At 36.6% G+C, this 26942-nt stretch overlaps 1 protein-coding gene across 3 annotated transcripts in view; it reads left to right on the plus strand.

The window, feature by feature from the left end:
- Positions 1-26942, plus strand: part of MAP3K5 (mitogen-activated protein kinase kinase kinase 5) — a 192477-nt gene that overhangs the window by 65367 nt on the left and 100168 nt on the right. For 2 of the 3 annotated variants that reach the window (XM_036903698.2, XM_036903699.2), the window contains exons 2-7: positions 104-243; positions 12504-12527; positions 19209-19402; positions 20169-20337; positions 21498-21604; positions 23755-23925. In XM_036903698.2, coding sequence (XP_036759593.2) covers positions 104-243; positions 12504-12527; positions 19209-19402; positions 20169-20337; positions 21498-21604; positions 23755-23925 — 805 coding nt within the window. The remainder of the gene's footprint in view (positions 1-103; positions 244-12503; positions 12528-19208; positions 19403-20168; positions 20338-21497; positions 21605-23754; positions 23926-26942) is intronic. The other variant, XM_036903700.2, reaches the window with a different exon arrangement.

Consider the following 26942-nt stretch of genomic DNA (forward strand, 5'->3'; position numbering starts at 1 on the left):
ATTTCCTCATTTCCTCTTTGAGTGCTAAGTTATTAAAACTGAAATATGCTCACTGGGCATTATTTAGGTGTCATCTTTCGGGGGCTTTGTTTTCTGTTTGCAGATATTGCTGTGGTGGAGATGAGTGATGCCTTCAGGCAGCCTTCCTTGTTTTACCACCTGGGAGTGAGAGAAAGTTTCAGCATGGCCAATAACATCATCCTCTACTGTGACAATAATTCAGACTCTCTTCAGTCGCTGAAGGTACCTCACTTGCTTACTAAATATTTACTTTAGGCACCAGAGTTTAAGGGATATCTCTCTATCATCCAAAACAATTTGTAGCTTATGTTTGTTAAAGGGTGTTTTTGTCAGTCCAGTAATTATGCAATAATTACTGCTTAAGCTGTAAGGTTTATCTGGAATTCAATGTAGAAATTTGATGGTACACAGATCGGAAAAAAGTTAGTGTTGAGTTCTGGACTCCAGTTAGAGTTGCAGCTGGGGAGACTGTCCATAGGAAGTCACCAGTACTGCACTATGAAGGAAAGAGGAGATGGCATAAGATTTCATGCTGTGTCTGCCACTGGGGGCTTCCTTGGGCACACTTGCCTCCAGCTAGAAGCACACTTCCTACTGTATGTCAAGTAGAGATTCTCTGAGAATCGCCAGAGTATTGACATCCTCTTTCACTGGGATAAATTTCAATATGGGAAATCAAGACTTATAGATGGGGAAGGGGGAAAAAAACATACTGTGCTCATCTACAAAATTCAGTATGTCTCATGTCATTCTCTCCATTATAGGAACTTCATGATATTAGGGTATTTCTTCCATCCAAAAGGATTGCCTAAAATGCTTTTGCAAGGTGAAGTGATTTTACACTATGTGCTTCTTTGAAAAAATCTAACAATTCAGTGAAACTCATGCTGAGTCCAATATCAGCTATGTCCTTTGTGAAATTCCCAGCTAGTTTTATGTGACTTTTTCTCATCTGTATCTTCCATTTCCCAAATCAAAGCCAACTTTAGAATGTGGAGCCCTAAAATCCAGAGCTTGTATTTCTAGTAGCTTAGTAATTGTCATATGAAGATCTCTACCCCCAAATCCATGAGAAAGAAAAATTATTTGTAGTATTTTTGTTTTGCTGAGTATGTAAAGCTTGTATGGCTTTCTCTGAAAACTCTGCAGTTTCATTTAGCAAATACATTCCCTGCATGCCAGGCATTGTGCTGGGAATTGATAGGCTATCCCTTCCCAAATATTCTGAAATAGTCCTAAGAGATTTGCCCCTACTCCATCTAAATTTATTTTTTACCTGGAGCAATTTTTTAAGAAATCCACACTTAATTTTTTTTACCCCAGATTTACCCCTTTAATTAACATATCATCAATTTATCTGATGCTGTATTTTTAATTAAACATTTTGATTTGCTACTCTTGACAACATATGTTAGCCATGGATGAAGTAGTGAGATTATTTTATTTATTCTTTTTATACTTTTGTCTTCTTAGCATTAAAATTATTTTAAGCAGACATTTTTGGACATTTTTCACTCTATTTTTATTCTTACCTTGTTGGTATCCAGAGATTTAATTCTGTGGCCATTCTGTTCTAGGGAAATCTTTTAAAAAATGAATTAAAATTATATTTGTGAGAAAGAGCTTTAACTAATCTTATCAAAAATTTATAGGGGACAAGTAAACTGACTTATTTAATTGCTTTCAGCCAGCCTTTGTATAGATGTGTTATTAGTATTTGAATAAAACACTTCTTTAAATAGGTTAGTCTTTCTAAAATATCCTCATTTATCTGTACATAATTGCTGATCATTAGTGAGCACTTTCTGTATGCCAGGTATTAAGTGCTTTACTCACATACATTTTCACATTTAAGTACTGAAACATCCCTATTGATTATATATATTCTATCACCATTTTGTAGAATTGCAAACTATATATTTTTTATAGGCTCAAACAGATTCAGTCATTTGTCCAACATGACGTTTTGGAACAGGTCTGCCTGACTCCAAAGCCCATCCCCCTTGACCACAAAACTTTATTGCAATTACTTCTAGTTAGCAAGGTCTCAGATATTCCTGCTAAGTGAGTTCATTTAGAAAACCCCTCAGCTATGCCCTGAATTGTTTTATGCAATGTCCGTCCTTTCTTTTCTCTTGCTCCTTCCATTAACCAAAGCTTTTGCCATTTTATTATTTAGCTCATTCCTAGCCCAAAAAGGTATCTGGTTGCTGAGGACAAAGGTCCCTCAGACAGAAATTTTTTTTTTCTTCACGTCTAACAATTTCCTCTGAGCCCTACAAATTTCTCTTGTCCTCTGCTACTGAGAAAAGTGTGTGTGCGTGTGTGTGTGTGCGTGTGTGTGTGTGTGTGTTTGTGTGTTTAATTTATTTCTGTTGCAGTTATATATATATATATATTCTTCCTGCCATCTACCACAATAAAGTAAAATTGCTGTGAAGGAAGGCAGGACAAGAGGTGTTTATAAATAATATATTATGTATGGATTAGCTGGATAAAATAAGAATGAAGCGTCTCCCTGTGTTTTCACAGAGCAAAGACAATGAGTGCTGTTCTCGTCATGTGTCTAGCTTCACTTACGTTGATTCTTTGGACATCTAGAAAGTACAGCTGCTCCAGTTTTATTTTCAACTACTGCATTTTGTTGACATTTCTTTGGCAGTAAATTCTCAGGAGGAAGTCATAGGAAAACAGTTTTTCAAGTTTAAGCTCCTGAAAAATAATTGAAAGGAGCCATATTAGTACTTAAAGTCTCTCTCTGAGTTTTTGTATGAAGGGATATTTAGAATATAATCAATCATGTTCTTGCAGTAAGATTTGTATTGGTTTTAAATCACAAGTACTCTTATTGTATTAAGAATAAAATACTGATTTTTTTTCAAAAAAAGATTATCTTTGCTTCAAGAAAACACGTTGATAGTGTTTTTTTATTAGTTTGTAACAACATGATTTTCATGGTTTTCTTTAAATAAATATCATGACACCTTATGTGCCTATTAATGAGACTATTAAGATTTACATTTGCTTGAAAGTAAGAAATTATTGTAACAGTTGTTTCCTGATTTTTTTTATGCATTATGGAAATTATCAGACCTTCATTTGGGGTTTCTCAGTAAATGGGAGAGTAAGCCTGGACACTACTGGCCAGTGAGCTATGGGACAGATCCATATCTGACATCAGAAAAGGCTTGGGGAAATAAACAACTGTATAGAGTAAGGAAGTTGTTTTAATGGACTATTGTCAGACAGCTGTGTCTGGGGAGGTCTCTCCTTGCGCACTAGGTGAAACCTCAACCTGGACAGGGGAGGGTTCTTGACTCTGAATGAGAAAGAATGCTTGAACAGACTGGGCAAGTGTAGTAAGGAAGGAATTTATTAAAGCAAGAGTAGCAGGGAATGGCAGCAGCCATGCAGGCAGCAGAGAGCAAGGAAGAGCAGAGGGAGGAAGGGGAAGCTTGTTGAACTCCTGGTCAGCACAGGGCAGATCCCTTGCCAACTCCTAAAGCCAAGGTCACCTGGTATCCAGAGTCTGCTTGAATCTATGTGGCATGAGAACAAAGCCCCAACCACCCCAGGATTAGAGGGGAGCCACAGAGCACTGGATGAAGTGAGATTATGTTCTGAGAACTTCCCAAGGGCAAAGAAAGGAGATTTTGGGGCAGGCTGCTAAAGAACATGATTGTACAGCTGCAATCTTGTCCAGGTCACCCAGCCCAAACCAGAGATCTCAGTAGCTGCTCTGTACTTGTCTGGAGTACAACAGAGACAGTCTAGAGTAAAACTTAAAACTTGTGCTTAAGTCTAGAAAAATAGAATGAACTAGCAGAGTAACAAAGACACCACTGAAAGAGCAGAGACAAAAATGCAGTAAACTGAGCAGTGAGAAGTCTTTATTTAAGGCAAAAAGTACACACTTTTAAGAAAGGGGAGTGCAGGCAACCTCATGGAGGAGGTGCACTTAAGGGTTTAGCCTTTGGTGTTTTACAGGACCTTTTGGGTAGGGGTCAGCATAAGGCATGATGTATACAGGTGATTCATAATTCCTTTGAAGTTCTGTTTTAAGAATAGGGTTATTTAGGTGACTGTTGATCTGAATCTTGGCATTCTTTATCCACATAGGTTCATTTATGCTTCAGAGGTATATCTCTTGCCCTGGTCACAAAGTTACTTAATTCATTTAAGGGGTGGAAGAAGAGGAAGAAAAGCATATACATTAAGTTAAAGAATAAACTGGGCCTTTTTCTCAGGCTAAGTAGATTTTACAATGGCATGACCCTTGTCCCATTCCCTGCCCTGTCTCTGAACCTTTTCTTGTATTATCAGAAATTCCTTTATAACAGTAGCTTCCAGCTCTAATTCTTATGATTCTTTCCTTTTTCCCTTCTTTAGATCCCTGTCTTTCTTCTAGGCCACTCCCCACTCACTTTAAACAATACCGCTTATAAAAATAAATCAAAACAAAACAAGGAAATACCACTGCACACCATCAGATAGTCCCAGTTAAAAGCCTTTGTAATACCAATGGCATTGCTGGGGAGAGTGGGAAGCTGCCTTGCTGGTAGGAGAGGATATTGGCACTGCCTTTTGAAGAGCAATTTGGCAATGTCTAATAATAGTGGTTGAGCATATCACCAAGACTCAGCAATTCTGTGTATAGATATGCACTGTAAAAAAAGTCTCTGGCATACATGAGGAGATATAATCAAGAATGTTTATGTTAATGTTGTTTATAATAACCCCTCCCCCAAAGGGATTGGTAAATATATACCAACAGGAGAATAAATACTTTTTGGTGTAGTCATTTAATGGAATATTACAAAGCACTTAAAATGAGTTAGCTGTAGCTTTATGTGTCATTACCAATATACTCAAAAACAGTATTGAGGGGAAAAACAAATTACAGAAGCATGTGTAGAGTACGATACCATGTATGCAAAACATAATCACGTGCAACACAATGATTTTATACACACTTTGTTATAAAAGAATGGAAGTGTGCATGGGAATACTAAGGAACAAACTCAGAAGAATGATCTCTGGTGAATGCAGTGGGATGGAATTGAGAGGGGAAGATGAGTTCACAGTTATATCTGTAATATATTAAGTCTGCATGGTTTATACATGGGTGGGTAATAATTCGTATACTTTTTATATACTTGAATATAGTCCACAGTTAACCTTTTTTTAAAGAAAAAATTTGCTATAAGCTGTTATTTTCTGTATCCGTCAGTATAATTTACATATATTTTAGGCATTTCAAGTCCAAAATATTTTTTAGTTTCTTTTCCCTAATGTTCTAGCTGGGATTAGAAAGCTTCATATGCATTTGGACCTTTTGGCAGAAAGATAGGTCTTATTCCCATATTGCCCATTACAGAATAAATGTTTCTCCAGAGATTGATATGCATGCATCTCAGTCAGTGGTGACACAACTTGTGTTGAAATGTAATGATTACAATGAAATATTTTTCATTGTTCAAGAAATTGAGTTGTATTTTTCTCTTTAATCATTGTTTGAAAAGTTATTTGACAGATGGGAATTTCCTTAATAGACTGTTCTCTGCAGCAAGCTGTCTCCAGCGTTCACTATCCCAGTGAATATAGTACATGCATATGTGATGGCTGAATCTCTTATTCTGCCTCAGTGCATCTAGTATTTTCCAGATTGGGATCCGACTAGCATGAAGTCTTAGGTACACAAACCAGAATTTGTGACACCATCACTAAATTAGCCCTTTAAAAATCAGCAATTTTTAACAGTATGGTAGTTCATCAATAAGTTAAAAATAGAATTACCATATAACCCAGCAATTCCACTTCTGGGTGTATATACCCAAAAGACTTGAAAGCACTATCTTAAAGAGATATTTATACACCCATGTTCATAGCAGCATTATTACAATAGCCAAAAGGTGGAAGCAACCTAAATGCCCATTGATGATCAATGGATGCAACAAAATGTGGTGTGTATACACACACACACACACACACACACACACACACAATGGTATATTATTCAGCCTTAAAAAGGAAGGAAGTTCTGACACATGCTACAACATGGATGAACTTTGAGAACGACCATGATTGCACATTCAAACAGTTTTGTGGTAATTCAGACCCATGATCTTTTATCTGCAGGTACAGAAGGATACAATCTCCTTTAGAGCTTATTTGTGAGAAATTAGACATAATTCTGTTTTTCTGGTATTCATTTATTTCCACTTGAAGCAAATGGTTATATTTTTGAAAAGAGAGATGTCCATGTTATAAATTTCAATGATTATACCAGTTGCTTCACCAGAAAATTGATGAAGGCATCAGGGCAATTTTTATTACAAACACCTCAAGCTTAAATTGAATTTTTACCTGTATTTGGTGAATCTGCACAGATTGCAGAATATTCTTAAATGCATAAAAGCTGTTTTTTTTCTCTTACAGTATGAATTCCTTTAGTTTTCCCTCCTTTACCAAGGTAAATAATTGAGAGGAATTTAGTTTTGGATTAAATTGTGTATGAAATTAAAATGTTTATCTTTTCTAAACTTTATCATTCTCTTATAGAACAATGAATTTTTACTGGATTCTTTCCAGCACAGTACCTGAGTGGTACAAATGAATGTTAGCCACTAAATGTTAGGGGAAAAGACCACTTGAAGAAATGACCCTATAAAGTAGTATAACGGTTTGTGAAACAAACATGTGCCTTTTTGACAGCTGCTCCTGGATAGTCCCCTAAGTATCTTGCTTCCTTGATAACCAACCCTTGATTTGTAAACCATGCCACTCTGCACAGCCATGCTTCAACACAGCCATCATATGTACTTCTTATCATTTCATGGACAGATTTTTCTTTCTGTTGAGAGAGGAAACAGTCTTGTTTCTTTATTTTACTTATTTCAGAAGTGATCTTCTATCTGAGCTATAATCACTCCAAGTCAAACTGGGTGGGGGAAAGAGAGGCATTTTGGAGGAGGAGATAAATAATACATGTGAGCACTGCTTTACTGAGGTTTTCTCAGAAAATTGTGAATAGACAAACTAGACAAATGATACATTTAGCAGCATGATTTATTTATTATTTATTTATTTAGCAGCATGATCTATCTACTATTTATTTAGTTAGTTGATTTCCCAGTTGTAGAATCCACCCTGAGGTTTTGGAAAGGCCTTGAGTATGGAGAATCCGGTTTTCTTTCATGTCAATGAGCAGCAATACACCTGCTAAGGTATTATCCATGTACTGTATAAAGCGTGCCCTTGCTTTCCTCCCTACTTCCTCTTTACCCTCCCATTCCACCCCTCTCCACTGTTTCTAGCACCTGCTTACCATTTTGTCAAAGGTAGAGGGAAATATATGCTACACTGTGAACAGGAGATGTCATCACATCCCTGGGTTGGCACCAGCTATTTCTTCATTTGTAGAGACTTTCATCAGAGGCCCATGAGTTTGGGTACCATAAAGAGCAAGAAGGAATAAATACCTCTGCACACAGAAGATGTGAGTCTGAAAACCTGCTGACTGCCCCCAAATGGGGCAAGACTTGCTGAGTTCTATTCCCTTTTGTTCATTATAAATTAATGATTCTCTTTAGGGAAGTTGATTTTTGTAACGCTCCAGCCCATCATCCTCTTTGGGTCCTTTTAGAATGCATCCTTGAAATTTTTACTGCAATTTATGTGTAAAGTATAATTTATTGTACAGCAGTTCATTATACCTGTAACTTTTCAACAATAATTTTTTAATTTATCCTAGTAGGTTTTTTAAAAATGTATTTCTTTTGAATAATATGGTCCAATTAGATGGTGTTGAAAGAGACAGTTGGTGTCAAAGAAGAGGAAGTTAATTATAATATAGCAACACATTATAAGGAGGAGTTTGAGTTAAGAAATGGTTTCATATGCTCTCTATATAAAATATCACTCATCAGCATCCCAGCCCAATTTGAAGACATGTTTCTACTTACAGTAGAGCTCTCTCTCCAAGATATATTTATTTAAATATAAAACAAAATTAAGAGGGAAGAACAAGAGAGTCTAGAATTTCTTGTACTTGGCAGCTTTTGTATAATTTAACCTGACTTTTGGTACAGGTTGTTTTATTGACAATTGCAAATATCAAGAGGAAGATTGTTCCTATCCCAATCACAAAACAACACCAGTGCAAAATGCCTTTAGATCTGGTAAAATAGGAATTGAGTTGTTTTTTTCCTTTGGTAATATTAATACTCATACTGTATATGGCCTTAAAATGCTTAAAGTACTTTTGTGAACTTACTTATTTGGTCCTTAAAGACAGCCCAGTGAGATAGACAATTATTTATTATATATGTATTGAACAGGTAGAAGATGTTGTTTTTACAGATGAGAAATAAACCCAGAGAGATACAGTGACTTAGAAGAACACACAATCAATAAATGTCAGAAAAGGACAAGCCCCATATTCTTTGACTTGTCATCAGGTTTATATCCTCTAAGTCTGTCCACAGATTTCATATGTCCTGTAGAAGTATGATTTATCAGATTTCTGTCAGATTATTGAGTTGTTGTTTTTTTAACTTGACTTTTATGTAAGCATAACGTGTAAGCACAAATCCTCACTTTAAAGATGGGTCAGTCTGTGACACCTGAATGGACTTGTCCTTCCTGAGCAGCTCAGCTTCATTAGCAGCAAGATGAGTTCTCAGTGAGTCCCAGGGTGTTCACATGAGCCCACCTGATATTTCCTTGTCTAGTTTTGAAGCATAGAAATTAGGTAAGAAGATGAAGCTAGGGCGTATAAGACATCCCTCTTTTTGTCAACTTTAGTGGAAAATTTGCGAAGTTTCCCCAGGCCGGAAGAGGGTTCAGAAGGGAAGACTTAAAAGGTCACCAGCTGGAGCCATGTTCTTTCTCTGGCCAGGAACTCCCAGCTTGTTCCTTTCTTTTCTTGCAGGAACTGAGATCCTGATTGCTAATTCTGCTTCTCCCACCCTGAGTCTGTTTGACTTGGCAAGCTCACACCAGCTGTTCCCACTTCCTTCCCTTGGCTGTAATTGCCTCAGTTTTAGGCACACACACTTTTCAGTTTTGGAGATACTCCATAGGTTTTCCTTAAAATGATGTTTTCAAAATTATATTGTTCCAAATGACTATCAAGAGTTGTCTTTGTCTTCCCTTTGAATGAGACCTAGTCTAATAGTCTCTTTTGTCTTCCTTCCATATTTGGTCATTGAAGGGTATTAGAAAGTTGGAAAAAAAAACGTTCTTTGGATGTTTCTGGTACATCTAAGAAGGGCATTGACCAGAAGCCCCCTAAAGACTTCAGGTAAAATACGAGTTGAAGTCAGGTAATACACCTTCACAAACATTTCACTGGTAAGGAACTAGAGTTTATGTTGATTTTATCTTTTTATTTCTAGGCAGTTTAGATGAGAAGTTTCCATGAAGTCATGTGAAATATTGCAGTCTGTTTTAAATTTATCCTCCCTTTTCATCCCCTTCAATGGGTTTAGTACAAATTAAAAATTCGCTATTCTACTTCAGTAAGTAGATACCTTTCGAGATCTTAAGATGATGGTGGTGTATCTCCTGCACTGGGCATGAGGGTGTCTCTCCTCCCAGTGGCATGAGGACAATGCTGACTTGAGGCTGTTAGCCAAAAGCAGATGATAAAATTGGAAGAGATTAGTGATCACTCAATCCAACTCTTAGTGTGTTACATTAGAGAGAGGCAAAATGACAGATGGCTAGTCAGGAACAGAGCCAGAACTTACCCACATCTACCCTAATTCATAGTCTACTATTTTATGCAGTCATTGACTTATTTATTCATGCTTTGATTGAATAACTACTATATGCCCTTCTATTTACTAGGCAAGTATTAGAGTACAAAGCTGAATAAAACATGGCCCTTGCATCTGAGTTGTTCATGATATAACATGGGAGACTTATATGAGGAAACATTTGCAGTTAGTACATGCACTGCTGTCATAGAGGGCTGTGTAAGGGTTAATGGTGGCAAAAATAAGGACACAATCAACTTCTGTTGGGAGGATAGATACGCTGAAAGCAGACAAGGCCAGCCTCAGATGGTGCTTTTTGTGCTATGCACAGATGGTGCTGTGTAGTTGAGGATGAAGAGAAGGACATTTTCTTGCTACTTAGAGGTTGGAGAGTAGGATATTCCTATCAAAAGAAAACAGTGTCTGAAAGGGTGTGGTTTGCTACTCTGGAGAGATGCTTCATAACTGAAGTTTAGAAAATTTTGCATACTGTGTTCCTGGCTTTGTGATTATCCAGTTTTGTTCTTTTTTTTTTTTCATGAACCTGTGTGTATGTGTCTGTGAGAGAGACAGAGAGAGAGAGAGAGAGAGAGAAAGGGAGAAGGAGAGAGAAAGGTACATTAACTACTTGTGAAACACCTGTGGGGAAAACACCACTTCCAGCCTTCTCCAGAAGGTCACTCATCTGTCTCTTAATTTCTATTCCCCGACCACCGTCATTGCCTAGGCCCTTATTTTGACATCCCTGGACGTTTGCATTAGCTGCTTATATGCTTTTCCCTTCAATACTAAATACCACCATCGAATCTGTATTTTGAAAACTTTAACAAGGTTTACCTTTTATTTATTTGTTTTTCTTGGGACTATGTTCACTTAATACAAAAATTTTCAAGTGCGAAAGGATATACAGTGAAAAGTCATTCTTTCATGCTTGTCCCTCACCCAGCCAGCTCCCCTTTCCACTGGCAGCCATTCTGTACTTTGCTTTTTTTCCACTTAGCAATATATCTTGGAGATATTTCCATATCGCTACATAAAAGCTCCTCATTCCTTGTTTGGCTGCATTGTATTCCATTGTGTGGAGATTCGTAGTTTATTCAACTAGTTTGACATTTATGTTGTTCCCAGCCTTTGCTATGACAGTGTCCCAATGTATGCTGATGGCTCTTTATGTATATTGTTCAACTTAAAAAACACTTTGACTACCAGTTGCCAACAGAGCAAAGTAGTATATTTTGGCATTCGAGGCCTTCAATAAGGCCCAAAACAATTTTCTAATATTGGTATGTGCCAAAATGAACTTTCTGTTTTAGCTCAGCAAGATATTTTTCAAAAATCATTTCAACTCTCTTTTCTGTACATTCCCAAATGAACTGTCTTCTTTACTCCCCGATGATAATATCTGTTGCTCCCTCAATGGGCTTTTTCCTTCCTAGTCCTCAAACCTGGATCCCCACCTCCCTGCTTTGCCTTTTCAAGTGTGTCTGTCCTCAGGCTCATCTTGATTTCTACCTTCTATGCAGATCTTTCCAAACTTCCTCAATCCCTAATAATATCTTCTTTCTCTCAGAAGTCCAAACCCTTGCTATATAGTATTGCTCTTTGCCTTAGCATGTGTGTGCGCACATACATGTGTATCCAGGCTTATAATGTTTCTTTTTAAATGTGTACATTTCCTTTTTTCATCAGCATGATTATGACATATTATTTGAGGTATCTCTTTTAGTATTTTATGTACATCTTTATGGCTCTCAAAATTACCCAGCATAATTATTTTTCCTGTATAGATTTTTGTTTACTTATCTGGTATCCTTAAACGCTCAAAAAATCATACATGCTCCCTAAGCCAAAGCTCTCATCAGTTCCCCTTTGTGCCCGTATCGATCCCGGAATGAAGAATGATGGCTGGTCAGCTGGCCCTTGTGTGGCTCCCTGCTCCTTTCCTACCTCACCAGATCTGGCTCCTCTTCTTAGCCAGATGGACCCACCCTTGAGGCTCCACAAATGCCTTACATTTCCTGTTTCCATGACAACACACATGCCATCTTTTCCAAAATGTTGTCCCATTTCTCTTTTCTAGATCATGATTCCCCAGTCTCGATTAAGCTTTATCCACAGACTTTTCCAGATTGTCTCTTCCAGGTCTACTCATTTTAACATCTAGAAATAATAACAGTATAGCAACATCATTTGCACAGTCATCTACTCCTCACAACCCAGAAGATAGGGACACTGCCTCCAGTGTATTTATTGCATTCCACTTCTCACTGAATAATACATAAATTGTATTTATGACTATTTAGTATCAGGTGTCCTTATCTCTATGTGGATTTGCCACTCTGATAAGTGACCAGTGTCCTTCGTTTCCAGCTGCTCAGGGGGCACATCTGCTTGGTGCCCTCCCAGGGTGTGAGTGAGGTGGTACAGTGGGAAAGCAAAAAGATTATGGTTGAAAAGGTAGTTTTGTGCATGCATATGCTGCAGAAGTGTTGTTTAGATTATTCAGTTATTGGATTTTACATGTTTATACTGTTTTCCTCAATCCATAGACAGTAATCTTATGCTCCTGTCTCCATCAATTATAAATTTCTTGGCAAGAACTTATTCTACACTCCCTGAAATTTCTAATTGTTAATACAAATTTTCCCATATAGAATAGTTAACTAATTAATTGATTTTGTATTAACTTCTGCTTTATTTTTTTCTTTTCTCGTTTTTTAGGAAATCATTTGCCAGAAGAATACTGTAAGTATTTTACTCAACCCTCCCAGAAAGTGTTTAATCTTTTCTTTTCCATCATCAACTAATCTGTAGTATATTTTTCATCTCCACAAATTAGTAATTCTTATCTCTGTTTTTCCTCTTTAGAATTTCTGAGATACCAATATGAGTATGGTTATTTTATCTACATATTCCTTTACACTGAATCTTTATTTATACTAGTGAGAGATAGCACTGATACCTGTTTTTTTATATATGATTATGTTTTGGGAAAAAAATTCCATAGTGTATCCAGTTTTGTGTAATTATGAGTGGTAGTTAGGCATCATATATATTATGTGTGTATATCTATATATCTATTTCTATGGATATCTTACCTATATATGTACAGTATAGGTAATACTATACTGTATGTATAGTATATATATATATATATATATATACACACACACATACAAAGTATAGATACATATACACATATGTACACACACATCTGTCTATAGAGACTAAGTTCCTAAGTCTTACAGTAGGCCTTCGAGACCACACTATAGAATTCCTGCCTTCCACACAGAATTAAACAAAAGGTAGAAAGTGATAAAAATAAATTTAAAAATTATTAAATGCACAAAGAAAAATTATGATATACAGAGGAACTGGCCCTGTTATGCCAGTGGTTGTATTTCTTTTATTTTGGTAAGTAGGCCAGGATTAAAAACCTTAAAGAATGTAGCTCTGCAACTTGGAGTGGAAATAATATCCTACATAAAGATCTGCATAGGATTTGATTTAAGATGAAAAGCTTAAAAGTACAAATTGGTCGTTTTTTCTTAGATCAGAAATTGTAGAGCTTGTGGTTAAGCTTTCACCAGGTCAGAGACTCACTGCAGCATAAATAATGTTGCCATTATACACTCTTTACTTTTGGTATCTCAACGGGAAGTGAGCAATTATTGCTTCGTGTAGCTATTCAGTGTAACAGTTTTATTAAACAAATATTGATTATCATATGCAGGGTATGGAGTAAGCTGTTTGTTTCAGGTGCTGGGTATACTTATCAAAAGTTGAGTATTTTAAGCATATATTTCAATGTGTTTGGATGCTGAAAGCATGTTTTCCTAAAAGCTGAATTCATTTTCCACACATACATACGTTCACCTTTATGTAGTTTTAAGAATTGAAAAACTGAATTGGCATTACTTTAAAAAGAAACAAATAGTGCAGATAATTAAATCAATTGGGACTAGATTTTTTTTTTAATGTTTGCTTTTCTTTATTGATACACAATCTTATATTAGTTTCAAGTATACAACACAGTGGTTCAACAGTTACCCATATTATTAAATCCTCACTGCCACTAGTACAGCTACTATCTGTTGACACAGGAAGATGTTACAGAATCATAGGCTGTATTCTCCATGCTGTACTTCTATCTCTGTGACCAACTTATACTATGACTGAGAATTTTTGTGCCCCTTTATGCCACTCCTCTCTCCACCCATCCACTCCAACCCCTCCACCATGGTCACCATCAGTCACTTCTCAGTCTATGTGTCTACTGCCGTTTTGTTCCTTCTGTTTTGCTTTGTATTTGTATTCCGCAAATAAGTGAAGTCATATGGTATTTGTATTTCTCCATCTGGCTTATTCCACTGATTGTAATTCCCTCTAGATTCATCCATGTTAATGCAAATGGCAGGATTTCTTTCTTTTCAATGGCTGAATATTATTCCATTGTGTTTATCTACCACATCTTCTTTATCCATTCATCTATTGATGGACACTTAGGTTGCTTCCATAGCTTGGCTATTGTAAATAATGTGGCAGTAAACCCAGGGGTGCATATATCTTTTCAGATCAGGGATTTTGTTTCTTTGGGTATATTTCTAGAAATGGAGTTACTCATTGAATGGTATTTCTATTTTTAGTTTTTTGAGGAACCTCCATACTTCTTTCCACAGTGACTGCACCAACTGACATTCCCACCAACAATGTAGGAGGGTTCTCTTTTCTACACATCATCGCCAACACTTGTTATTTCTTGTCTTTTGTATAGTGGCCATTCTGACTGGTGTGATTGTGGTTTTGATTTGCATTTCCCTGATGATTAGCGATGTGAAGCATCTTTTCATGTGCCTGTTGGACATCTGTATTTCTTCTTTGGAGAAATGTCTGTTCAGGTCCTCCACCCATGTCTGTTCAGGTCCTCCACCCATGTTTTAATTGGATTATTTGATTTTTGGGTGTTGAGGCATATGAGCTCTTTATACATTTTGGGTGTTAACCCATTATTGGATAAATTGTTTATGAATATGTTCTCCCATAATGTAGGTTGCCGTTTTTGTTCTGCTTATGGTGTCTTTTGCTGTGCAGAAGCTTTTTAGTTTGATGTAGTCCCACTTGTTCATTTTTTATTTTGTTTCCATTCCCTGAAGAGATGTATTCAGGAAAAAATTGCTCATATTTATGTTCAACAGATTTTTCCCTATATTTTTCTCTGAGAGTTTTATGGTCTCATGACTTACATTCAGGTCTTTGATTGATTTCAAATCTACTTTTGTGTTTGAAGTCAGGCAGTAATCCAGTTTCATTCTCTTGCATGTAGCTGTCCAGTTTTCTCAACACTAAATATTGAAGAGGCTGTCTTTTCCCCACTGTATATTCATGGCTCCTTTATCGTTTATTAATTGACCATATATTCATGGGTTTATATCTGGGCTTTCTATTCTGTTCTATTGATTTATGGTTCTGTTCTTGTGCCAGTACCATACTATTTTGGTTACTGTGGCTTTGTAGCATAGCTTGAAGTTGGGAAGTATAATCCCCCCAACTTTGTTCTTCTTTCTCAGGAAATTGCCAGTTGCATTGGCCATTCAGGCAGGGTCTTTGTGGTTCCATGTGAAGTTTAGAACTATTTGTTCTAGTTCATTGAAAAACGTTTTTGGAATTTTGATAGGTATTGCATTAATCTGTTAATTGCTTTGGGCAGGATGGCCATTTTGATCATGTTAATTCTTCCTTTTGACCAATATTAATTCTTCCTATCCATGAGCACAGAACAGATTAGGACTAGATTTTAAGCTAAAGATTTTTATAGCCATGAAAATAAGCATGGGTCAGAGAGATCAATGTTATTATTTTATTAACGTGCCTCAGTGTTTTGAAATTTAAGGAAATGTAGTCTTTGATTTTCAAGAAGCAGGCTTAAATATTTTAAACTAGTAAACCATAGTCGTTATGCCTAAGGTGTCTGTTCTTGATGACACACTGGTTTGCTTATTTGCTTTGGATTATCAGTTATTTCAAACTATGGGATCAGTTGCAATCTGTAAACAGAATTGCGGTAATAATATTTAAGTTATATGTAACCCAACTCAGAAAATGAATGTTCCCATATTATTAGTTTTCATCATTTGAAAAGGTGCTTTTCATAGCAATTGGTATCTTTTTAAAAAAACGTATGGTCCACAACCAATTCCCCCACTTTTTCCCTACTGTATGCTCTAAGGGCTGTTTCTTAGCTCAGGCCTAGTGACATCTACGGGTGCCCTGCAGCTTACCACCCTCCCTTTTGTTTGGACATCAACAGTGGGAGATTGAAAAATATGTATTTATTGCCTCAGAGACATAGGGAAGAGACTCCAAAAATTGCAGTGAGGCCAGGAACTTAGGAAAACCTTTGGCATCCTGGATATTTCCAACAAGGATTCTGAAGCCTTATGCCATGTGGTTTGAAATGACAGTTTCAGGAATCTGATTTTCTGTTTGTGTGGCTCTCATTTTTCTCTCTTTACCTGTCCATTGTTCAACACACACCCAGATACCAGATAGTCATCCTCTCCCCAAATTCATTTTACACAGTTGTATTATTCTCCAACACCGAGTAGTTCAATACTAATGCATTATAGTTCTTGTCTTATACACAAATGCACATGGTATTAAGACTTCTGAGGATTCAGAACCTTATCCATCCACAGAAGAGGAGTAATATTCCAAAACTCTAATTGTGCTTTTCTGGTTTATTGGTTTTTCATCTATTCTCATTTTGTGACTTAGAAGATTCAGAGCATTTTCTTTTGTAATTTTGAGTTATAGTGCCTACCTAAAACAGGACTATCTGATTCTACTGCTATTTCATAACCCACTCACAGGTTAAGCTCCAGAAACTTTGGAAGTAACCTCTTGATGCCTTTGCCTTTCTTTTCTGCTTAGGTAATAGCTTGGGTAAAAGGTTTAAATTGGTAGACATGCTGTGGGATCTCAGAAACACTATAAAAGCATGTGCTTAGTTTCTCTCCTCCTGGCTAGTCTTTCCATTACTGTTCCTTGAAGGAGAACTTTAGGAAGGAACAATTTAATGTAATTTATTTAAAACTCAAGCCTTAACCTCTGAAGGTTCCTCTTTTACTGTAAATGGAAGTCAGGGTCTAGTTTCTGCTTGACTATCTTTAATACTACAAGTATCTCAAAGAATATACAAAGAATAACATTTTCAGAAGTAATGAAGTTTGGCCATCAGGGCATTTGGCACGTTGGTCTGTTTGCTCTGAGGCAGCATTCCATGGAAAGTAACCTGAAGCAAAGGGTTGCTGTGTCAGCAGGTAAAGGCTAGCTGGGAGGGTGCCCAGCCACCTAGCGATAATGGCATACCCTCTAGAGAAGGAGTCCATGGCTGGGATGCAAACACTCCACAGACCAGATCCATGGCCTCTTGAATCCTCGCCTGTAAAGTGGAGACAGTAGCACCTTCCTTAGTGGGTTGTGAACATAGGACCACTCATTCCTTGGCACATGCATATGGTGCATAAATGTTAGTTTTCATTTGTTTAGTTCTAGAGGTAAGAAAAGTGATGTACTGTTCTCCATAATGTGATATGAGTAGGAATCCATGGTGTGGATTCCCTTAGCTACCTGGAATAGTGATAAATATGGTTTCCCACATATCTCATCCAGTTCTCAGTGCTCTGCTTTTTTCTTTCTCTCTGGTGTTTCTCTAAGAGATCTCTCCATTTCTTTACATTCAACCATACTGAATAATGCCCAGGTCTTGATTTTGGTTTGAAACTCTTTTACTTTCCAATCACGTATTTCTAACTCTCTTTCGGACCTTTTCACTTCAACTGTCCTGCTTCCCTTTAATCCCAATCTTTCTAAAAGTGAATATTTCACCTTTCCCACCCCAAATCAAATTTCAACCTCTTGATGTTCTTCTCAGATTTTAACTGGAAGTCAGGTTCTGTTTGTGATTCATTACCTGATATATAGCAAGTGCTCCCAAGTGTAATGTTTGTCTTGAATTAACTCTGGTTCTGTTTTCTGAATTCTTGCTTTTTGTTAATGATGTCATTCTTTTTTATGTAGCCCCATTTCAGACTGTGGAGTCGCCTTTGACTTCTTCCTTTCTCTAAGTATTTGTGACCAGTCACTAAGCAGGTCTAGAAGATTCTTTCTTTATGACATCGAGTGAATATATCCCCAACCACTGCTGCTCATCTGGTCATGCTTGGTAGCTTCCTGCCTCGTTTCCTCAACTCTTGTACCTTTTTTCTTTTAGTCCAACTTCTTTTCTGTCCAGACAATCTAAATGCACAGTTTTGGTTATGTTTTCTTTCCTGCTTCAAATCTTTCTCCGATTCCCACTGCCCAGCACATTTGTTTGAAATCCTTAGCTGTGCATTCCCTTACTTCCCTGAGCCTCAGCTCTGGTCAGTCTTGCTGACTCAGGGGTGGTGTCCCGTCCAATTTTCCCTTCCTCCTTCCCAGCTCTGCTTTTGCCTGTGCTGCTCACTTGGCACCCCTGGGAGCCAACAGAAGGCTGCGGTGAGCGAGCACAGAGTGGCCCAGGCTGAGGTCAGAGAGAGGTAGGATCTGGATAGTCAGGCCCTTGCAGGCGACAGTGACATGTTTTAGCTGCATCCCAGGAGCAAGGGAGGGGCCGTAAGCAGCTGAGGGAAGTGATATGATATAAGCTGTTAAAAGGTTACTTTGACAGCTGGGAAGCAAATAGATTGAAAGACAAGAGTGGAAGCAGGGAGGCCAGCTAAAAGCCAGTTGTGTTGGCTCAGGCCGGGTTTGCCATTGGCGTGGTCTACAGAGCCCGCGGGGAAGAGGGAGAGCCCTGGATAAATAGGAATATTCCTTTATTTTGGAGGTAGAACAGACAAGGACTTTGATAAGATATGGGAGAGGAAGACAATGGAAGCATCAAGGATGACTTGGGTCCCTAGTTTAGTAACTGGGAGACTCGTGGAGCAGCCTGGAGGGGAGCCGCTTGGTTCCAGCCTCGCGCACAGCACAGCCCGTCGTGTGGACGGCCCTCACGAGTTAGAGCTTATTACTCTCACATATTTATGTTGTGTCTCTCTGACTAAATCTTAAGTTCCCCAAAGGCTGAGGGCCATGTTTCAAACTATTCTTTTCCTACAGCATGTATCATATAACATCTTAGCCTTGAGAGACAGTGACTGAGGATTTAATTGCTAGAAACTGTGTCATACTGTTGCATGTATCATCCCTAAATCCTAATTATTTGAAGTAAGCAATTAAAGAAATTGGAGGAAGTTTCCATTTGTATAGGCCATAAATAAGAAATGAAGTTTTTCTATTATGACCCTGCGCATTCAGGATTATTATTTAAAATGACTTCCTGAAGCCAGTGTGGAGTCTGCAGGCTAGCTCACCACCTTGTGGTGCCTCCTCTTTCCACAGATGTGCACTGGGAACTACACGTTTGTTCCGTACATGATAACTCCACACAACAAGGTCTACTGCTGTGACAGCAGCTTCATGAAGGGGTTGACAGAGCTCATGCAACCAAACTTCGAGCTGCTGCTCGGACCCATCTGCTTACCACTTGTGGACCGTTTCATTCAGCTTCTGAAGGTGGCACAAGCAAGTTCCAGGTGAGGTATAATAATGCCATCTGATGAGAATAATAAAGTGTTACGCTACTTCCTTTATTTGTCCGTCTTATCAGATGTTTCTTAGATCTAGCACACAGCCAAAAATCAGGGAAATCAAAGTAAGTGGATGAAATAGATGCCACATAGTCCATGTGTTGCCTTTTATTCACTTTATTCACAGGAGAACAACTTAAAATCATAAAAAAAAAAAAGACTCCTGTGTTATAGTAATGGTAGAGCTAAAAATATATTCAAAGTAAGTACAGAAACATTATCAAAATAAATGTCCAGGGACTTTAAGTGTAAAGGCAAGAACTCTAGCAAGTAAAAATTGCTAAGAGCATTATGATATTTTAGTTAAGAGTTATCACTTCTGTAATAAATGATGATAAGGCTGAGTCAGAAAGTAGATGTTATATTATGTTCGAATCTTAGGCACACCTAATTTACTTAGAAAAATTTCTATTCAAAACAGTACAATGAAAAATAAATTTTTGGCATTTTAAGTGATACCTTGCAGGTTCTTGGAAAATTCATTAATATGGAGTATGTTTACCTTTAATTCTTTCTGAAACAAGACAAAATGTTAAAAGAAATTCAGGACACCCGAATTTCTTAATGCCAGAGGTATGAAGTGTTCATTCTATGCATCTTAATGAATTGAAAGCTACTAATGCTGTCAGTGCCATTCATTTCCTTACAAAATTATTGCTTTTCATTGAAATCCTTTCTTATATTAACTCTCTGAAATGTGTTTTCCCACCAGCCAGTATTTCCGGGAATCTATACTCAATGATATCCGGAAAGCTCGTAATTTATACACTGGTAAAGAACTGGCAGCTGAATTGGCAAGAATTCGACAGCGAGTGGACAATACTGAAGTCTTGACAGCAGATATTGTCATAAATCTGTTACTTTCCTACAGAGATATCCAGGTGAGAAGATATTTAAAGTAAAAGCTTTCTCATGTAGCATGTTGGAGGAATGAAGGAGTGTTAACATCAGATTTCAGTTTGCTAATAAGTTATTTAGGACACTACACGTAATTTTTTATTGACTCTCCTAAGCTTTCTATCCTGAGATTTTATGGGGCATGAAAAAGACTCATAAGAGTTAACAGTCAGTGATTGTGAAAGACTTGTATGGTAAAGACCACACATTCTTCCTCCAAAATAACAAAGAAAAATCTGTGTGCACTGCTAACCTGTGGGCAATCTGTCATGCACCTCAGGCACACCTGTCAGCCAATAAGTGAAATTTTTGTCTTGGCAAATAACAGACATTTTCAGAGCTTTCTGGACATAACTCTTACTCCATGCACTTGTGTTGCTTGAAATTGATAGTGCTAGACAGTGCTAGATGTAACAAGCCAGAAGCAAGAAATATGCAACTGATTAATTATAAAAATAACTTTAAACATATATAATGTAAAATACACTAACACACCATATTGTTTTTATTGACATGTCTTAAATTTTTTTCAATATGTTAAATAGAACAAAATCCTCTCTGAGTTGGGGATTTGCTGTTAGGTTTTTATGGTAAAATTTAAGTGACTTCTTGTGTCTTATTCCCAGCCTTGCAGGCCTGAGGGAAGCTTCATGTGGACAGCAGGGGTCACATATGTGGTGAGGTGTGGCGCTTAGGATCCCTTAACTAGAGTAGCTTACTCATGTTGAAATGAAATCTTTGTGTTACAACAGAAGTTCATTCAATTGCTCCATGTCCTTGATATTTTGGAAATTGTTTCCCTAAAGGTAATTAATAGGGCACTGCACACAAGGAATCTGGCTCCACAGAGAAGTAAACCACCCATATTCAGGCAAAATGGTATTATCATGCTAGATGGTTTATTGTGCTTCTTGGTCAGATGTGATAACTCTATATGGCTAATGTTTCTATCTATATAGTCTAAACTCCTTATTTAAAAAACAAAAAGGCTTTTCTTGGTTCTAGATTCTTCAGAATATTTCATGGATTCCAGTCCTCTTTTTCAGTGCCCTTCTTAGATTCAGATGTCTAGTTGTCAAAATGCATTTCAGTGTCAGAATCTTTTCCTAATGGTTTGATTCTGTGTTATTCTCTTGTTTGAAAGGACTATGATTCTATTGTGAAGCTGGTAGAGACTTTAGAAAAACTGCCAACCTTTGATTTGGCCTCTCATCACCATGTGAAGTTTCATTATGCATTTGCACTGAACAGGTAGGAAGAAAAGAGTTCCTTTTCACAATGTGCTAACATAGTATTTTTTTAACTGCCGTGTTCTTTCTGGTGTTGTTTTTTTTTTTTTTTTGCTGTAGCATTGCAACTACTTCCTGTTAGAATATAATGTTAATATTTCTATTTCAATCCTATTAAATGTAGGAAGCATGCATTCTGATTTTTTTCAGATTTCTTTGTTAGTAAAAAAAAGGCCCTCCCTGTTTGTATACTCAAATTCTTAAAATTCCTTTCTTCTCTGTCAAAGTTTATATTTGCTATTTATCTTTTTTTTATAGGTTTTGAATTACATGAACATGGTTTTATCTTTAAGTAGATATACTCAGCACCAATGACTATTCGTGCAAAAAGTAAACTACAGTAGAGGAAGGGTAGTTATATCAAGGTTAACCAGAAAAAATATTTGCCCCAAGACTGCTCTGAACACACCTAATTATAATCTAAACTCTGCTGGCCACATTTTAGGTCATGTGTCCATGAATCTGCCACGGCCAGAACCAACACTGTTGCTTCCAGTCCTGCCTTTGTGCCTTCTGTCCCACTCATGGCATACACCTCAGTGCCACTTCCCACCCAGTCACCATGGAGGGCCATCCCGACTCTGGCCATTGAGAGGTCAGAAGCACCGAACTGTCCACAGCTTAGTTGTGCTGCTCTCTTCCATGGCAGACAGTTGAGTTTATTTGTAATTACCACAACCAGAAAGAAAGATAACAAAAGGGAGGGGACAGCACATCTATTGGGCTGTTGCCATATATCCCTTAAGACTTGATTGTTTTACAGATGAGGAAATTAAAGCTTGGAAAGGTTAAATAACTTTTCTTCAAGGATCATAGTTAACATGTCCTAAAACTGAGGCCTGCGCCCATCATCCCTCTGGTGCTGATGTCTGTATTCTTTATCACTGGGCCCTCCTACCTCTATATGCAAAGAAAAGAGCGTGCTGTTCAGCCAGAAAGTGTTTCTGTCCTTCTTCCCTTTATTCACCCAATAACTTGAACTTGCTAACTTTATCAATAAACATATAACAAAAGTATATTTTATCTCCCTGCTTATTAAATATCTTTTTCTTTAGATTTCTCAGGAGATGAAACCTCAAGAGATTACCTGCTACCACTAGTTTTCAAATAAATCCTTTTTAAAAGGTGGAATGTGGTATGTTCTACTTTGAAAAGAAAAATGAAAGTCCTTAAAAGCCTCTTATTTCTTTCATTAATCAGTGTTTCATCTTTACCTTTCCTAAAATAGAATATAATGAATTGCTAAGTATATTTGTATGAAGCATTATTCTAAACTCCAGGTATTTAGGATAAAATAAAAAAAGGAATTTCATAGGAAAACTTAAAAGTCCAAGTTAAGAATAGAAATAACTTGTTTTATATAACAGCTTTATTGAAATATAAGTCATAGACCATACAGTTGACCCATTTAAGGTGTGCAATTCAGTGGTTTTTAAATACATTAACAGAGTTCTGTACCCATCAATACATTTTAGGACATTTTTATCACTTCGGAAAGAAAGCCCCTACCCATCAGCAGCCACCCTTCCTTTTCCCCCCAAATATAGACCATTTAAGAAGAGACTATATATACTTGCTATTTTTAAATAGGCTATATAAACATCTTCCTTAGATAATCAATTGATCACTTGTAGAAATTAGGTGACTCTTTAGTTTAAGTTGATTTGTAGGTATAGTCTATGGGTGAGTTTGCACAGTGTTTTGAAGCAAAAACGAATAGAAACTTAAAGTCAGGGTTTTGTTTTGATTAGTTTGGATTAGTTGACTCTGCCCCACTGACTGCATTTGGAATCTCACCCCACCAACTTGAACCTGCATCTAGATTGCAGGGATATTGGAAGGACTATAGATGAATAAGTAGAAATCCATCATCATTGTCAGAAAAGCAGTTCAAAAGAGAGACTTGTTAGACCCAGTAAACATGCAAAAGGACAAAAACAAAACGGCTGAGTACAAAAGGTTGACAGAACTCTAAAAAGTCTAATTGTTGTTTTGTCCTGCCAAACTTCGCTAAGGTAAATCAATATATTAAATAAAGTTAAAAAAAATAATTGGCCTATGTTGCTTCTATAATCTATATTGAAGCAATGTTGTTTTCTTCCCCTACCTTAGGAGAAATCTCCCTGGAGATAGGGCAAAAGCTCTTGATGTTATGATTCCTCTGGTGCAAAGTGAAGAGCAAGTTGCTTCAGATATGTATTGCCTAGTTGGTCGAATCTACAAAGATATGTTTTTGGACTCTAATTTCATGGACACTGAAAGTAGAGACCATGGAGCTTCCTGGTAAGTATATAGAATAAGATACTTGATAAAGCCATGATAAAAAAACTGTACTTGACTGTACAAAATTATTGTTTTTATCCTATAGATTGTATATTTTGAAATCTAGAATGAATAGTTAAATTATTGTTTTTATCCTATAGATTGTATATTTTGAAATCTAGAATGAATAGTTTTAGTAAACAATTTTGATGAAATTCATTTAATATGAATTTGAGAGTAAATTGAGCTAAATTGGATAAGAAAATAATTTGAGAAAATATAATCTTTAAAAGATATTTTAAACATATAATGTAATAACAAAAAGATAATTTTGTGGAAAATTTGTAGGAGTAATATAGAAAGACATTAAAGAACTGAATGAAGGGAAAACATATACTAAGTTTGTGAATGAGAAGACTTGATAATTTAAAGATGTTCATTCTCCCCAAGACTTGATAATTTAAAGACCTTCATTACATGTTTTTCATGTACTTTAACAAATTGATTATAAAATTTATTTGAAGAAATAAAGGACTAAGAATAGGCAAAGCAATTTTGAAGAACAAGGGGGAGGGATTTGCTCTACCAGATAACAACACTTAATATTAAGATGTAATAGTTAAGATATTGCAGCATGAGTGCATAGACAAATAAGACAGGGGAACAGAAGAGAGAGCCTGGAATAGACTGAGATATACGAGATTAGATTGATGGCATGGTATGCTTCATGAACCAGAATTAAAAGAATGGACTCTTCGGGAATGGTATTGGGAACATTTGTTGATTTGCTTGTAAAATAAAATAAAATCGGATCCCTAGTCAGTGATTCTTTTACATCTTTCTATGTTGATAGATAGTAACTGTACTAGAGGGGATAAGGATTTAATAATGTGGGTAACTGTTGAACCACTGTGCTGTATATTTGAAACCAATAAAAAATAAAAATAAAAAGTAAAATTGCATCCAATTTTACTTTTTAAACCATGCACAAAAAATGACATCCAATTGAATTAAAGACCAAAAATTTTTTAGAACATACTTTTCAGAAAAAATACTTTCAGAATAAAATATACAAACTGTATTTATGTCCTTAGGATAGGAATGAATTTCTTAAGCAATGCTTAAAAATACCATAGACCATGAAAAGAAGATTGGGAAGCTAGGGTGCATTAAAATTTGCTTCTGCTCTTGGAAGATTCTGGCTTTTGGAAATGTCAGAGTAGGTCCTAGTGCACTCATCCTTCTGCCAATAACATTGTAAACAATAGGAAAGCACATAAATTTGAAAGCACCAAAGAGTGACTAAAAGTAGTCAGAAATGAGAGGTTTTCATCCTTGGATGAAGGGTCCCACACTATGTACGATCCATGTTTAAATGGCTTTTCCCTTGGGCCCAATATCACAGTCTTACTGGCCAGAGGGGTTAGTTTGAGGCTGCCAAAATGCCTGGAAATTGTGTGGTATACTACCTAAATGAAGGAGCCATGGAGAGAAAAAAAAACCCAAAATCTGTGTACAAACTTCCCTTCAATTTTTGGCTGACACCCGATATGTGCACGTGTGAGGTAAAACTCAAGGAGCCCAGGAGGGAAGTAGCAGATAGAAAACAAAAAGAGATGAGCGGAGATTTTAGCAGCTGCCCAGTACAGGAGAAACAGGAGTTTGAACCTCACTGATCAGACGGGCTTTGTCAACAGTTTGAGCTTTCCACTGAAACTACAGAAGGGCCAAGGCTTAGGGAAAAAAACCTACATGTAAGGAAGTGCACTAAAATTAAGAGCAAACCAGAACATACTTAATAAAACCTAAAACCAAACCTCACATGATCAAGGTGAACCACCAGTAATTTATTTGCCTGTTATAATGAAACTCAGTACTCTTAAGTGAAGGATAATAGAATCTAAATTCTCTAAAACATATCATCCAGAATGTCTAGTTCATCATCAGAAATTATTAGATCTATGAAGATACAGGAAACTGTGATCCTTTAAAATAAAATCAGTCAATAGGAATAGACCAACAGACAACACAGATTTTGGAACTATTAGAAAAGGACATTAAAATACTAACAATAAATATGTTAAAGAGAGTACTGGAAAAGATGGACAGTATGGGTGAAAACATGAACAATTATGGCAATATATGTAAACTGGAAGAAAGCCAGTAGGAAATTCTAAAACTGAAAAATACAATATCTAAAGTCAAAATTTCATCAGATGGGATTAACAGCTAGCACACAGTACATGAAGGAATGAGAAAACTTGCAAACAAGTCGTTAAGAGTCATTCAAATGGAAGCAGATGAAAGAAAAAGATTGAGAAAGAAAATAATAATCTTAGTGACCTGTGGAATAGCATTGAGCATTCTAACCTACTGTTAATTGGAATCTAAGAAGGAGAGAAGAGAGATGACGTAATAGGAAAAATACCTAAAGAATTAGTAGCCAAATATTATCCAAGTCTGATGAAAACAAACAAATAAGCAAGCAAATGAAATAGCCCACAGATCTTGGAAGCTGGGCAAAATCCAACCAGGACAAATACAAGGAAAACCATCTGTAGCACAGCATAGAAAAATTGGTGGAAAATTTAAAGAAAATGTCATAATTGCAGCCTAGGAAAAAAAGATACATTACATACAAGGTTAAGGATGTGAGCTTACTTCTCATCAGAAGGAAGCCAACAGACAGTGAAATAGCATCTTTAAAGTGCTTTAAGAAGAAAACAGTAAACCAAAAATTCTATATCCAGGGATAATATCTTTCAAAAATGAGGTAAAATAAAGACATTAAAAAAAAACAGACTGAGATAATTTTGCTAGCAGAACTTTACTATAAGAAATGTTAAAAGAAAATCTTTAGGTAGAAGGAAAGTGATGCCAAATAGGAACTTGGGTCTGCAGGAAGGAATTCAGAGCACTAGAAATGGCAAATATATCAATGAAAATAAATGATATCATCAACAAAGTGAAAAAATAAACTACAAATGAAACAATCCATATGACTGATAGAGGATTTGTATTCAGTATATATAAGTAAC

This window comes from Manis pentadactyla, chromosome 12, assembly GCF_030020395.1.
Source record: "Manis pentadactyla isolate mManPen7 chromosome 12, mManPen7.hap1, whole genome shotgun sequence".
NCBI lineage: Eukaryota > Metazoa > Chordata > Mammalia > Pholidota > Manidae > Manis > Manis pentadactyla.